At 39.0% G+C, this 16619-nt stretch overlaps 2 protein-coding genes across 2 annotated transcripts; both read left to right on the top strand.

The window, feature by feature from the left end:
• Positions 1-170: 170 nt before the first annotated feature.
• LOC129987570 (uncharacterized) lies at positions 171-1256 on the top strand. Its single transcript, XM_056095536.1, has one exon. The coding sequence runs from the start codon at positions 171-173 to the stop codon at positions 1254-1256; it is 1086 nt and encodes a 361-aa protein (XP_055951511.1).
• A 2405-nt stretch (positions 1257-3661) lies between these two features.
• On the top strand, positions 3662-4795 carry LOC129987569 (uncharacterized). Its single transcript, XM_056095535.1, has one exon. The coding sequence runs from the start codon at positions 3662-3664 to the stop codon at positions 4793-4795; it is 1134 nt and encodes a 377-aa protein (XP_055951510.1).
• Positions 4796-16619: the final 11824 nt, after the last annotated feature.

The following is a 16619-nucleotide window of genomic DNA, read 5'->3' as shown; positions in this document are numbered from 1 at the left end:
TCAGTGGGCATCGAAACATTCCAATATCTTCCAACATATCCAATCATTTTGATCCATTTTACATTGTAAAGCGAGTTTCTTCAAATAACGAAACATTTCAAACTGTCTCTCCCTTCCTTGTGCAAAAGGCTATAACGGCAACAGTGGGAGATGTTAAATCCATTCGTAAAATGCGCTCTGGTGACTTGCTTGTTGAGGTGAATTCCCGTAAGCAAGCCCAGCAGATTCAAAAATTAAAAGCACTGGGAAATATACCAATCACTGTAAGTCCTCACCAGTCGTTGAATACCTCTAAAGGTGTCATTACCTGTGGGGAACTCTTAAATGTCCCCATAGATATAATAAAATCAGAAATGAAACCGCAAGGAGTTATAGATGTCCGTCGCATAACGATACGGCGTAATGGACAACTCCTTGAAACAAAACATCACATCTTAACGTTTCAGACACCCAAACTACCAGAATTTGTTTACGCAGGTTATATACGACGCCCAGTAAGGCCGTACATTCCGAACCCACTCAGATGCTTTCAGTGCCAGCTGTTTGGCCATTCTAAAGTAAATTGCCGCGGGTCTTTAACATGTGCCCGCTGTGCAGAAAAAGGGCATGATAGCCAGGAATGTTCCGCACAGGAAAAGTGTGTGAACTGTAAAGGCGATCACCCTTCCTTTTCTCGATCATGCCCTAGCTGGCAGCTTGAAAAACAAGTAATCACAATAAAAATCAAAGAAGATCTTTCATATCCCGAAGCCAGGCGTAGAGTTCAAGTACGAACTCCTATTCCTGGTAAAAGTTACGCTTCTGCTGTCCAGAACACCTTTTGCGCAAATTGTTCGTGTAGTAATTGTGTAAAATTTCACGCCGATTCAAAGCCACCTGAAAATATTAGGAATTCTGATTCTGAACATTCCAACAATAGTACACTTGACAGACCTAAGAAATCACAAAAGAAATTGAAGAAAAAATTGCAAAACTCGCAGACGTTGAAGTTAGCAAAACGCGGTATTTCAAAACCGGAACTGCCTTCAAAATTGAAAAAGTCAGCAGCTAAAAATTCCGTCGCTTTGGGACTTGCGACGCAGGGTATAGTCCACAAGGACTTGTCGTCAATATTTGGTGGCATGCCCAAAAGTCCAGATCGCCTTTCTCTCCATCCATCAGATGAGGATGAGGATGAAGATTTGCACATGAGTTGTGAAGTTTCCGCAACTCTACCACATGCACCTATTAACTTACCTGCAATCTCGAATTCTTAATGGGTACCTTCATTTCTTGGAATTGTCGCGGCCTTCGGTCCAAACTTTTTGACATTAATACCATTATGAACACCTTTCATCCTGTTTGTTTTGGTCTTCAAGAGACCTTCTTGAAGTCCAATATTCCAATTAAATTACGCGGTTATAATTGTGTTCGGAACGATGCAGACACTGAATCTCATAGTTCGGGAGGAGTCTGTATCTTCACTTCTAATATATATCCGAGCACACCTCTCACTTTACAAACTTCTCTACAGGCTGTGGCTGTGCAAGTTCAGACACGAATTTTGGTCACAGTCTGTTGCATTTATTTACCGCCTCATGATGTCGTACGTCAGCAAGATCTTGACCAGTTAGTGGATCAGCTTCCGAAGCCTTTTATCTTATGTGGCGATTTCAATGGACACAGTACTTTGTGGGGTTCAGATAGTACAAACTCTCGTGGGCGGCAGATCGAACAGTTAATAACAAATAACTGTATCTGTCTGCTCAATAATGATGAGAAGACGTACTTTCATGAACCCACCCGTAGCTTCCATAGCCTTGATCTAGCCATTTGCTCTCCTGAACTCTTGCCATCTTTGACCTTTACAGTCAGCAAAGATCTTCATAATAGTGATCACTTTCCTATTATTGTCTCCCATGCTGATAGTGGTGGTGCGACTCCCTGTCCTCCGCGGTGTCTATTCAAGCGGGCAGACTGGGATACTTTCACGCAATTGGCAGATATCACCGAGAACATGGTCCGTACTTACGACATCACGGAAGCAGTACAACATGTCATTAACTGCATAATAAGCTCCGCGAATGCCACTATTCCGAAGACTTCCCCACGTCTAAGAAAATTTCGTAGACCGTGGTGGAATGAAGCTTGTCACGACAGTCATAAAAACCAAAAAAAACTTTGGAATATTTTCCGAAGGTATCCGACAACAGAAAATCTGATTGTATTTAAGCACGCCAAAGCACTTGCTCGTCGCATTCGTCGTCGAAGTCAGAGAGAATCTTGGATAAAATTCGTATCCTCCATCACATCCTACACTTCCAGTAAACATATGTGGAAAAAAGTAAAGGCCGCTAATGGAATATATAGTGAAACCTCCTTGCCTGTTTTAAATACAGGAAATATGGTGCACTCAACCCCATTAGATGTTGCCAATATTCTTGGTCAAGCATTCTCGGAAGTGTCCGCAATTGACTCTTACAGTCCTACATTTGTGGCTATTAAGAATCGCGCGGAACGGTTGCGTCTACGCTTTAATGACCGACGCCCTTTTCCATATAACTGCGAATTCAGGATGTTTGAACTGGAAACGGCCTTATCTAAAGCTAATGATACAAGTCCTGGCCCAGATGGGATCACATATAATATGCTCCGCCATTTGAATACAGCTTCCCTTTCCAATCTGTTAATATTATTTAACAGAATATGGATTGAACAGAAGTACCCTTCACAATGGCGCGAGGCTATTGTGATCCCAATCTTAAAACCTGGAAAGGAACCATCAAATTCTCTGAACTACAGACCAATCGCTCTGACGAGTTGCCTTTGTAAGACCTTTGAGCGCATGGTGAATGCCCGTCTAATATTCGAACTGGAGAAAAACGGATACATATCCTCGTTGCAGAGTGGTTTCCGTAGAGGTCGGTCTACTTTTGACAACCTAATACTACTGGAAACCCAGATACGCAACGCATTTGTTAGGAGGAACCACCTTATCTCCATATTCTTTGATATTGAGAAGGCATACGACCGTGCTTGGCGCTTTGGCATACTTTCTACAATTTTTAACTTAGGTTTTAGGGGAAACCTCCCCATATTTTTACAAAACTTTTTATCACATCGGACTTTCAGAGTTCGCGTTGGCAACACTTATTCATCTAATTTTATCCAAGCTGAGGGAGTTCCTCAGGGAAGTGTCCTCAGTGTCACTCTTTTTATTGTTCATCTTAATCAAATTTTAACTCTTTTACCTTCATCTGTTCATGGATCACTTTATGTTGATGACCTTCAGATCTCATGCCAAGGTAGCAATATGAATTTAATAGAGCGGCAATTGCAAAATGCCGTTAATAAAGTGTTAGAGTGGTGCGACAACAATGGGCATACTATCTCTCCGGAGAAGAGCCGATGCGTCCATTTTTGCAGGAAAAGAAATGTTCACCTTGATCCGAATATTCATATTCGGAATATTTCAATTCCAGTGGTGAATGAAATTCGGTTTTTGGGAGTGATTCTTGATCGAAAGCTCACCTTCCTTCCTCACATCTTACACCTACGGAAGAAGTGTGAGAAATCATTGAATATTCTAAAAGTTCTGTCCAAAACATCTTGGGGTGCCGATCGAACCTCCCTACTACGAATTTATCAAGCAGTCGTACTTTCTCGCATTGATTATGCCTGCATGGTGTATGGGTCTGCACGCTCTACGGCTTTGCGGCAATTGGATACCGTACACCACACTGCTCTAAGAATCTGTTCTGGAGCATTTCGCACCTCTCCAGTAGAGAGCCTGTATGTTATTTGCCATCAACCCTCTCTCCCTTTAAGGCGTTTAAAGTTATCTACTCTATACTATTATCGTACAAGATCTGTCCCTAATCACCCTATTTGTCATATGAATCTTCCCGTAGGTCTTCGCAGACTATATAATGCCCGCCCCTCACATGTTCTTCCATTCAATGAGAGAGCAAAATTGCTCATGCGTGATTCGGACCTTTCAAATGTCACCATCACGACTGTTGATTCTTTTTGCTTTCCGCCTTGGGATGTCCCATACATTTCATTTCTGAATCCATTCGCAGGTTTTGATAAGTCCTCCACTGCTTCTGTTGTTTATCAGCAACTTTTTCTTTATCATCGCTGTCAGTATACTTCTTTCACACCAATCTTTACAGATGGTTCCCGATCAGATGGGCATGTCGGTTGCGGCATCATAATTCCATCTGATACTCTGAGCTATCGCCTACACAACTGTTGCTCCGTTTTCACGGCTGAGTTGGTGGCAATTTTCTGTGCTCTACGCGAAATCTTGCCACTTTCTGAGCGTAATTTTATAATTTATACTGACAGTCTGAGTGCTTTGGAGACACTCTCTCATTATCACTATCAGATGCACCCTATTGCTATTCAAATTTTGTGTACATTACGACTCCTAGAAAATAGGGGTTTCAAAATTCTCTTCTGTTGGGTACCAGGGCATGCAGGTATTACCGGTAATGAAAGGGCATATTTTGCAGCTAAATCTGCATCACTATTTCTAACGCAATCTCTTCCATATTGTGATGCTAAGCGGTCCCTTGTACGACACATCTTTTCTAAATGGCAGGTGGAATGGGATCTGCAGATCCACAATAAGTTGCATTCCATCAAGCCCACAGTTGGTTTATGGCCTACTCTACGACAGCGTGAGAATGATGTCAAAATGACTCGCCTACGTATAGGGCATACTCGATATACTCACCGCCATCTCCTTTTTGTGAAAGGGCACCAATATGCTCCAAATGTCATGCTGAGATTAGTATTCAACATATTTTGATTGTCTGTCCTAATTTTGAAGTTCATCGTCGTTACTTCTTCCACTCGTCAAATCTTAGCATACAAGACCTGGTGGGTGAAACATACCATCCAAATATTTTTAAATTTTTAAAATCTATCCATTTTTTTACTTGTATCTGATATTTATTGCTATATCCCTTTGTATACTACTGAGCTTTTAAAACTTTTCCTCTTTTCTCTACTATAAAAAAAAAATTATTGTACATTAGTAATCAATGTTACATTTGAATTTCATGCATTCATTGCTACTTTAAAAAAAATGTCCGTTTTTTACTAGAATCGAAAGTCTTTTTTAAAATTTTAATCACTTATTATATGGGATGAAATTGAACCATACGCTTGGCGCAGTATGGCCAAGAATGGCTCTTGCGCCATTAAACCCAACAACAACAACATCATAGCCCAAAATGACTTCTAATCAAGTATGGTTCTTGCGCCAGAACACCCTAACTAACCAACCAACCGAAAATGAATTCTTAATTATTTCATGCAGTAAACACAGTTATGATGCCACTTCCAATGCTTAGTTAAATTTTGTTTATCTTTCTTTATGAATTATGAATAATTTATGAAAAAAAGAAGCTTTTTGGATTCTTTATAATAGTGTGTAATATTTTTTGTGTGTTACTTTTCTATAATCTAAAATTTTAAAATTATTTGAATCCTTTTTCACATTTTTATTTTTTTAAAAATATGCAGTCAATAAAACGTTTTTGTTGATTTTAATTTATATGAAAAAATAGTATCACAAAATAACTCAATGCTGATTCAAAAGCCGATTTTATATGCGATAACTTTAAACACTGCTATATATATTATTTTCTTTTCTTCTATGCATAGTATAGTAATTGTCAAAAAATTCGAACTCGTGATTTTGATGAATGTTTACATTTTAGACCTCCATAAGTTCTAAATACAAGCTGTTGGAAAATGTCTGTCGGTGACAAATGTAATTAAAAAAATATTTCGAGCTAGACTGTTGAAATTGGGTATGCGGTTTTTACACCAAATTTACAGATTTCTATTGAATTTTGAGTAAAATATGTTCGGATATAAGTTCACGATAATTACAAAACGAAGAGAGCTAGATATACAAGATTCGGAACACAAATTTAGCATCTACAGTGTTTGTGCAGTGTACAGTGTACAAAGCTTGAGCCACACCTATGTAAGGGTTGACTCTCTGTCGGTCCGTACTTCTAGAAACATGTCAAAGCGACAATTTAAAAAAATACAAAGGCTTAAATAAATTAAATTGGACGTGGTATTTTGTGATTACAAGAACAGTTTTGTATGTAATCTTTATTTCAATCGGTTGAGAATTTTTGGTGATACGCTATGATGTAAGAGGCCAAGGAAAGGGGGTACAGTAGCTTCTGAGAGTAAAAACCCTGAGCACCCGAGGGCAGAAATCTGACTTATAGCGCATATAAAGATGACATTCACACACTCGCTTGCACAACCCCTTTTTACAGGGAGGCTTTTTCACAAACTTCACAGATAAAACACAAGTATGAAGTGATGCCCGAACCAGGACTCAAACCCGGGAACTCCCAGATCACGGGGAAGACGCGCTACTCCTAGGCCAGGATCCCCTCAGGGGCTCACCTACTATAGGTGAGTACGGGTGTCCCAATCCCGAGGTACCCAGGGATCTATACTCCCTTTCAGTTCGCTCTCCCCTACGCCTTCTGCTTTCTGCTGTGTCTTTCATTCCCTCGACGGCAAGCGAGGGAGCTCTCCATGAGAAGCTGTCGCCGCTCTGTTTGCTTCTTGCTTCTCATGGACAGCCAATGTCCCACGTGTTGGCCGTGCGTGGCGACCCATTTGAAAGACGGGTGGTGCACTGTGGTCCCCTGTGCATCAATCGGCTGGTAGCTAGTCACCTGAGTGGCTAGTCTGCTAGGGATCAAGCGAAGGGGTTACTCCTTGGGCTTGGCGTTAAGGGTGGTCACTGTCCCCGGGGGTAACTCCGAGCGTATAGGTAACCGATTAGCACTATGGTAAGTGCCGAGGCTAGACGTCTAGAGCCGGTGGCTGCCATCCCTTGTTGGGCTCCGTGGTGGGCGGTGCCGTCGGACCCGAATCATCTCTAATATCGCATGGGCTCCTCCAAGAAATCTCCCTTCAGTGGGCATCGAAAACAAATACATTTTTCATCTCCTACTCCATTTGATACATATTTCGTAATAAAAAGAGTGTCTGATAAGCAAGAAACTTTTAATAATGTTTCGCCTTTTCTAGTTCAAAAAGCAATAGCAGCAGTTGTCGGTGAAGTTCAATCCATCCGCAAAATGCGTTCAGGTGATTTGCTGGTGGAAGTCTGCTCGAAAAAGCAAGCCCAGCAAATCATAAAATTAAAAGCTTTGGCAACAATACCTGTCACTGTAAGCTCCCACATGTCACTTAACTATTCAAGGGGTGTAATTACATGTGGAGAGCTGTTTAACGTTCCTCTAGAGGAAATTACCATGGAACTCAAGCCACAAGGAGTTACAAATGTACGCCAAATTAATATTCGCAGGGATGGGCAACTTCTCCCTACAAAACATTTTATTATTACCTTTCATAGTCCGAAATTACCAGAATTTTTATACGCAGGCTATATAAAATTACCCGTACGACAATATATCCCAAATCCTTTACGATGTTTTCAATGCCAGCGTTTTGGTCATTCGAAAACAAACTGCCGCGGGACCCTCACTTGCGCCCGTTGTGCAGAAAAGGGCCATGATAGCCAGCAGTGTTGCTCACCAGAAAAGTGTGTAAACTGCGGAGGCAATCATGCTTCATTTTCCAGAAATTGTGAGCGCTGGCAACTAGAAAAACAAATAACAGCAATTAAAACTAAAGAAAATTTATCCTATCCTGAAGCTAGAAAAAAAGTTCTAGCTCAAACACCCACACCCGGCTTAACATATGCATCTGTAACAAAAAAACCGTTTTGTGCAAATTGTTCGTGTAAAAATTGTGTTAAATACTCCACCGAAAACAAAAATACAGATAAATCCTCTGAATCTGAAATTGAACCTACTGTAAAAAATATCCCTGACAACATCAAACCAGTCAAATCCAAATCTAATTCGAAATCTCAAAATTCACTGAAATTAAAGCTTGCGAAACGTGGCTCTTCATCGACACAGTTGGCTTCAAAATTAAAATTATCAAAAACACAGAACTCCGTCGCACTGGGGCTGGCGACGTAGGGTATCGCCCATAAGGATTTCAAATCCATTTTTGGTGGCGCACCCAAAAGGCCCGATATCATTGAGCTTCATCCATCTGAAGGGGATGACGATGAATTGGAAATGAGTTGCGATGTTTCGCCAACTCAAACAACTGATAGTGACTTTTCTGTTAATACAAAAATTTCTTAATGGGTACCTTCCTTTCATGGAATTGTCGTGGCATTCGGTCCAAACTTCCTGACATCAAGTCCATCATTAATAAATTTCATCCCGTTTGTCTTGGTGTTCAAGAAACCTTTTTGGCACCAAACATTCCTATTAAACTGCGCGGTTACAGCTGTGTTCGGAAAGATGCAGACACAGAATCTCACAGTTCTGGAGGTGTCTGTATTTTCACTTCTAACCTTTATCCGAGCACACCTCTAACTCTACATACATCTCTACAGGCTGTGGCTGTACAAGTTCATGTACGGACATTAGTCACAGTCTGCTGTCTTTACTTACCACCTCATGCAGTTATATGTCAGCAAGATCTTGATAACCTAGTAGACCAGCTTCCCTCACCATTTCTCTTACTGGGCGACTTTAACGGACATAGTACATTGTGGGGTTCAGAAAGTACAAACTCTCGAGGGCGGAAAATTGAGCAGTTTATTTCTAACAACTGTCTCTGCCTGCTCAATACTGAACAGAGAACGTACTTCCATGAACCCACACGTAGCTTCCATACACTTGATCTGGCCATATGTTCTCCTGAACTCTTGCCGTTGCTTAAATTTTCAGTCAGTAATGATCTGTACAATAGTGATCATTTTCCAGTTATTGTCTCATATGCTGAAGGAGGAAATAAGACCCTGCGTCCTCCACGTTTTTTATTCCATCGAGCAAACTGGGATATGTTTATGTACTCAGCAGACATCTCACAGGCTATGGTCAGTATTTCAGACATCACAGAAGCAGTTCAACATGTGATTCAAACACTTATAAAAGCCGCTAATAATACCATACCAAAATCTTCCTCGCGTCTAAGGAAGTTCTACAAACCGTGGTGGAATAAAGAATGCCACGACAGCCATAAGAATCAAAAGAAACTATGGAATATTTTTAGACGATACCCAACAACAGAGAATCTTGTCGCTTTCAAAAGAGCCAAAGCGCTTGCTCGTCGCATTCGCCGACGTAGTCAAAGAGAATCGTGGATAAAATTTATATCATCAATCACATCTTCTACTTCCAGTAAACATTTATGGAGGAAAGTAAAGGCTGCTAATGGGATTTATAGTGAATCATCCATCCCTGTTTTAAAAACCGGAACTGAGATGCACTCTTTCCCATTAGACATAGCCAATATTCTTGGTCATACATTCGCACAGGTTTCCGCTATGGATTCTTATAGTCCTGAATTTCTGGCAATTAAGAATCCAGCGGAACGGGTATCATTGAATTTTAATGACCGAAGTTCCTATCCATACAACTGTGAGTTTAGGATGTTTGAATTAAAAGCCGCCTTGTCTCAAGCCCGTGATACAAGTCCTGGGCCAGATGGAATCACATATAGTATGCTTCGCCATTTGAATGAAAACTCGCTTACCAACCTACTATTTTTATTTAATAGAATCTGGACGGAGCAGAAGTACCCATCACAATGGCGTGAAGCTATTGTGATTCCAATCCTGAAACCTGACAAGGAATCTTCCAATCCTCTGAGCTACAGGCCAATTGCTCTAACAAGTTGCATTTGTAAAACCTTTGAGCGCATGGTCAACGCTCGTCTTATCTTTGAATTGGAGAAACAAGGATGTATCTCGCCGTTGCAGAGTGGTTTCCGGAGAGGTCGTTCCACCTTCGACAATCTCATTTTACTGGAAACCCAGATTCGTAACGCTTTTGTTAAGAGGAATCACCTTGTCTCCATATTTTTTGATATAGAAAAGGCCTATGACCGTGCTTGGCGCTTTGGAATACTTTCAACACTTTTTAACTGCGGTTTTAGGGGAAACCTACCTATGTTTTTACAGAACTTTTTATCTCATCGGACTTTCAGAGTTCGTGTAGGCAACTTTTATTCCGATTCTTTTATTCAAGCTGAGGGAGTTCCGCAGGGAAGTGTCCTCAGTGTCACGCTTTTTATCGTTCATCTTAGCCAAATTTTAACAAGCTTACCTTCATCTGTACATGCCAGCCTTTATGTTGACGATCTGCAAATATCATGCCAAGATAGCGATATGAATGTAATTGAACAAAATTTACAAACTGCCGTAGATAAATTAGTATCTTGGTGCGATAACAATGGGCATACTATCTCTCCGGAGAAGAGCCAATGTGTCCACTTTTGCCGGAAAAGAAAGCTTCACCTTGATCCGAATATACATATTCGAAATACTCAAATCCCTGTGGTGAACGAAGTACGGTTTTTAGGAGTGATTCTTGATCGGAAGCTCACCTTCCTGCCGCATATCTTATATTTACGGAAGAGGTGTGAGAAATCATTGAACATTTTAAAAGTGCTCTCGAAAACATCTTGGGGTGCCGATCGAACCTCCTTAATCCGTGTTTACGAAGCAGTAATTCTTTCCCGAATTGACTATGGGTGTACGGTGTATGGTTCCGCCTGCCCATCAGTTTTGAGGCGACTGGATACCATTCACCATTCTGCTTTGCGTATCTGTTCAGGTGCATTCCGTACTTCTCCGGTTGAAAGCCTATACGATATATGCCATCAGCTACCCCTTTGTTTAAGGCGTAAAAAATTGTCTGCCATATTTTATTTTCGAATTAAATCTGTTTTGAATCATCCCTTGAGCCACATGCCATTACCAGTTAGTCTTCGTCGACTTTATAATGCACGTCCCTCTCACATCCTCCCATTTTGTGAGAGAACTAAATTGCTTTTGAATGACTCGGACCTTAACGCTGTTCAAGTTGTTGACACTTTTAGTTTTTCACCCTGGGATATACCGCAGTTTTCGTTTTTGAATCCTTTTACTGGCTTTGATAAATCATTAACTGCTCCAGTTGTCTTCCAACAGCTCTTTTTATATCATCGCTATCGGTATTCTTCCTTTGTGCCAATTTTCACGGATGGCTCAAAATCGGATGGTTATGCTGGTTGCGGCATCATACTTCCATCTGATACACTCAGCCACCGTCTGCTCCCCTCAGGGGCTCACCTACTATAGGTGAGTACGGGTGTCCCAATCCCGAGGTTCCCAGGGATCTTTACTCCCTTCTTGCTTACTCTCCTCTACGCCTTCTGCTATTTACTTGATCCTTCCGTCCCTCGACGGCAAGCGAGGGAGCTCTCCATGAGAAGCTGTCGCCGCTCTGTTTGCTTCTTGCTTCTCATGGACAGCCCCCCTCAGGGGCTCACCTACTATAGGTGAGTACGGGTGTCCCAATCCCGAGGTACCCAGGGATCTTTACTCCCTTTATATTTATTCTCCCCTAAATCTGCTGCTGTCTGCTATATATTCTCCTTCCCTCGACGGCAAGTGAGGGAGCTCTCCATGAGAAGCTGTCGCCGCTCTGTTTGCTTCCTGCTTCTCATGGACAGCCAAAAACCCCACGTGTTGGCCGTGCGTGGCGACCCATTAGACGGGTGGTGTACTGTTGGTCCCCGGTGCATCAATTCGGCTGGTATTCTAACCATTTGGTTAGTCTGCTAGGGATCAAGCGAAAGGGTCATTCTCTGGGGCTTGGCGTTAAGGGTGGTCAACGTTCCTGGAGGTGACTCTGAGCGTATAGGCCTCGGCTAGCACCAAGGTAAGTGCTGAGGCTGGGAGTTCCAGAGCCAGTAACTGCCTTCCCTTGTTGGGCTCCATGGTGGGCAGTGCCGTCGGGGTCCGAATTACACTTGTTTCTTTGCATGGGATCTTTTGCAAATTTTTCTGGTGTGGAAGTTATGGAATTGGAGAGTTATAATATTGATTGTTTAAGTAAATTTGTAAGATATTTAATTTTGACTACAACGGATAAATCTAGAAATTTGTTTTCGTTTTCTCCTTTCGCTATACATAAAGCTATTACTGGTATTGGAGGAGAACCAAAATCTGTTAAAAAGCTAAAATCTGGAGATTTCCTTATAGAAACTTTGTCATCATCTCAAACAAAATCATTTCTCAACGCAAAAACGCTGCTTGATATTCCCATCTCTGTTACTCCTCATAAAAGCTTGAACTCTGTTCGTGGAGTAATATCTGAACCTGACTTGTTGAATACATCCGATTCTGATATCCTTGAAGGTTTCTCTGATCAAGGCGTAATTCATGTTCGCCGCATTACTGTAAGAAAAGGTACAGAGTTTCAGCCTACTATTCACATAATTTTGACGTTCAATAAAACTCAGCTACCGAAATCAATTAAGGCTGGATACTTGCATTGTCGTGTCCGCCCTTTCATACCTAATCCAATTCGATGCTACAAGTGCCAACGGTTTGGGCATTTGAGGACTGCCTGTCGAGGAAATATGGTGTGTGCTAGATGTGCATCAGTTGGACATTCTATTACTGATTGTCAACTAGAGCCTAAGTGTGCGAATTGTGCACAGCCTCATGAATCCAGTTCAAAATACTGTCCGACTTGGAAACACGAAAAAGAAATTCAGAAACTGAAAGCACAGAAGAACATATCCTACGCGGAAGCACGTAAATTGTGTCTGCCAACAGCTGTTCCATCCTTTGCAAAAATAGTTCAACAAAAGAAACCTATTGACACTGTAGAAAAATTTACACAGACAGATTCAGATGTTACTTATGTATCACTTAAAAAATCTGTTTCAACACTAACTGATGATAAAATATGCAACGTAACACGACCTCCGAAGAAGAAAAAAGCCCAACAGGATACCAGTATTCATTCTAATGGAAATTCAGCAAATTCTAACAACGTAGATTTTCATACACATCTTAGAGCCACAAATAAAACTAACGTACAAGAAACAATGCAATCGACAGCTTCTTATAACTCAGTGTCAGAATCAATGTTAACAGATAATTTGCTTCCTGATGTTCAAGATGCAGCAGAATCTGAGGATTATATTGATTATGATCCAGAAGAATCTATAGACGAAGATTTTATAGATGATCACCATCGACGGGAGCCGTCTACCAGTCGAACAGTTGCTAATTCAAAATTTTATCCTGCTCTTAAATCGAAGTTTATGAAAAAGCGAAGAAGGAAAAAAAGCTGATATTTAGTTCAGAATTTACTACATTTTGATACATTGACATTTGTCAAGTGAACTTTTTCTGTTTCTTGTTGACTTTTATGATGTATTTTAATATTTGTACCATGCGTCTTATATTCCTGAAAATTTTTAAAATTTTATCATAGAATCAATCTTGTATTTGCTTATATATAGAATTTTAAATTATCACTTTTATATATCGTATCCTTTATTTCAATTACACCATATGTTTGGCGCAGTATGATCAAAAGTGGTTTTTGCGCCAATAAACCCCATATTCACTCACTCACTCACTCAGCCACCGTCTGCATAATTGTTGCTCAGTTTTTACTGCTGAGTTGGTGGCAATTTTCTGCGCACTTGAGAAAATTTCATCCTTGACTCAGCACAAATTTATTATTTACACTGATAGCATGAGCGCACTGGAGACACTGTCGCATTACCACAATCGGATCCATCCGATTGCCATTAAAATTTTGCTCACTTTGCGCCTGCTTCAGAATGATGGGTTTCAAGTAATCTTCTGTTGGGTTCCGAGTCATGTCGGTATCTTGGGAAATGAGAAGGCAGACTTGGCTGCAAAGTCTGCATCGACTTCTTTGAGCATGAGCCTTCCCTTTAATGATGTTAAAAGGTCCATTGCTCATCATTTCTCTTCTATCTGGCAAAAATCATGGGATCTGCAGATTGAAAATAAATTACATTTTATTAAAGCGAACATTGTGCCTTGGCCTGTCCATCCTATACGTGAGATGGATGTTAAATTAACACGTCTCCGTATAGGACATACGCGCTTTACCCACAAACATCTCATATTTGGCGAAAATGCGCCTATGTGCAATGGCTGCAAAGTTAATTTTACTATTCGGCATATCCTAATTGAATGTCCTCTCTTTAATTCATACCGTGCTCGTTTTTTTACCCTGTCTTCAACATTGCAGGACTTAGTGGGTGAAAGATACCACCCAAATATTTTTAAATTCTTAAAAGCTATTGACTTTTTAACTTGTATATAGACTTTTTAATCGTTCCTTTTTGTGTATTTGTACATTCCATCATTGTATCAATTTCATGAATCATAGTTTTTTAATTTTAAAATGTTAAAACTATTTTCTAATCTTTTTTTTAGAAATTTTCTTTATGTCTGTGTTAATTAAATAAATGGGTGTTTTTAAACAAATTTTATACTTTTACCATTTGATTGGCGCAGTATAGCCAAATATGGCTCTTGCGCCAGAAAAAACACACAAAACCAAAACCAAACCTAGGCCAGGATGCCGGCGGAAAAACTTTTCTAAAGCACAAATTCGATTTTCGGATATTATTAATAGTATGCCAGGGATTAATCGTAAAATAACTCGCCAAGGATGACATGATGCATACAGTATAAATGCTAATTTTACATCACAAATTAATGTTGGCGTAACTAGTGTATGCCATTGCTGCACAAGGCGTTCTCTGGCATAAGTTTATTAGAAAGTAAGGGAGAAAGTTTTGAGGAAATAACTGCCACTGATTGTCGTAAGCATTTAAAATTTTTATTACAAATTTTGAAGTATGAAAAAATGTAATTAAATTTTTCATGACAGTTTTTTAAATATTTTATGCTTTATTAGTGAAAAGCAGGAAAATAATTTCATCCCTAGAAAAGCCGAATTTATCAGCCTGTTATAAATAATTCAAAAGTATTGCAAATCCCTTTTTTCAGACGCAAACATTGTGTATTTTAATCAATAATCTTTGGTATGTGCAACTCGAGATCCGAATGAAAGGTAAGATGGTGGGATTTAGAATTCTTAGAAGAAAGGGGAACATTCTTTTCAATCCGAAGAAAGAGTAAAATGAAAAATTTCCAAGAATTCAGGGAAAAAAATCCTGCTGTGTATTGAAATGGGGATTTTGAGGATTTAAGTATGCAGCTTTTCAACTACAAATTATGGATTGTCGATATTTCATGTTTTGAAAACTCAAAAATATGCGCGATAAAATCTACCATTTATTTATTTTGTAAGCGGAATAAGTATATCTATAGAAGAAAAATATTTAAGGAAACCAAAGAAATAGCATATCCTACCCAATTCAAGTCACGGGTGTGATTTCAAAAATCTTTATGGCATATGATCTCTAGAATATATTAACAATGGTCGCCTGTGACGCACCATTCTCGAGTTTTAAATAAAATCTCAAATTTCTGCTTTCTTACACTTTCAGAAACCGATTTCGTTAATTTTATACTCCATTCTTCTCATTTGCATACTATGTCGCAAATGTTTGACAACTTTTTGCCGTTGTTTTGAATAGTTCTAATATTTGAAATGTATTCAGCTATTGAAACGTTTAGGTGGTTCACATCCTATCGCATACGGGGAAACTTTTCAATGCTCTTTTTTAATTCAAAATGAAATGTGAGCTAGGGTTTGTAAGTTTTATTTCTTAAAAATTCTTCGTTTTTTGAAGATAACTGTATGTTAGTGATAATAGTTAAGTACTATCGCAATATGATGATTAAATTATAGCGTCTGAATTTTAAAATTCTTATTTGTGAGACAAGGAATTTTAAATAAAAATTTTTTTTTAAAAATCTTTTATGAAATATCTCTTGTATATGAGTGAGTACACGTGCAATTATTCGCATTTAATTGGTACTGCATTCTTCGATCATTTGTTTATCAGCACAAAATTTAGCAATGATGAATTAATAGAAGTAATAACAATAATTGTTACCTTAAAATGTGAATTATTTCATTTATTTAAAGTGTTAAAGAGACTTTCTGTATATTTTGACAAATTATTAGTATATAATCTCTTTGGAGACGTAATTTTTATTTCGCTGTAAAGCCAAAACTATTCATTTTGTAATGAGCAATATTTAAAGGTTTTGAAATATAAATTGTATATTTATTGGATAATTGTGAAAAATGCTGTTTTCAGTTAGGGAAGATTTCTTAAATTTATGGAAAAAACTGAATTAAAATTCATTTTATTCATGTCTATAAATTTATCATTTTCACAAATTCAGCAATGGTTACATATGCCTTTTCTGACGTTGACAATGACAAAATAGAAGAATCAAGATGAAAAATTAATATACAATTTTTCGGGTGCGTAAATCGAATTTCAACTATTGGCGTCACGGGAAGATATATATATGGAATCTGCATGTTCATTGTTTTTTGATTCGGTAATATGTATTGCGAGACTATAAATTTTAATACCAGTCAAACTGTCATTGTAAATAAATTTAAATTAATTTTTACCAGTATAATAAAAAAAGAAAGCTAATATAAAAATCATGAAGTCAAGTGTGAAAATGCGATACCATTAACAAATTTTCTAATAAGTCTAAGACTGATTATTTTGATTGTACATTTAATATTAAACATGTATGCATGTTGTGGCAATGATATTTAAAAATGAATGCCTCATCCTCG

Source organism: Argiope bruennichi, chromosome 10 (assembly GCF_947563725.1).
Source record: "Argiope bruennichi chromosome 10, qqArgBrue1.1, whole genome shotgun sequence".
In the NCBI taxonomy this organism is placed as follows: domain Eukaryota; kingdom Metazoa; phylum Arthropoda; class Arachnida; order Araneae; family Araneidae; genus Argiope; species Argiope bruennichi.
This window is presented reverse-complemented; position numbering and strand designations above follow the sequence as displayed.

What these genes read in the sequence shown, in the direction of transcription:
- LOC129987570 (XM_056095536.1), top strand. Translation starts at nt 171, where the DNA reads ATGCGCTCTGGTGACTTGCTTGTTGAGGTGAATTCCCGTAAGCAAGCC.
- LOC129987569 (XM_056095535.1), top strand. Translation starts at nt 3,662, where the DNA reads ATGGTGTATGGGTCTGCACGCTCTACGGCTTTGCGGCAATTGGATACC.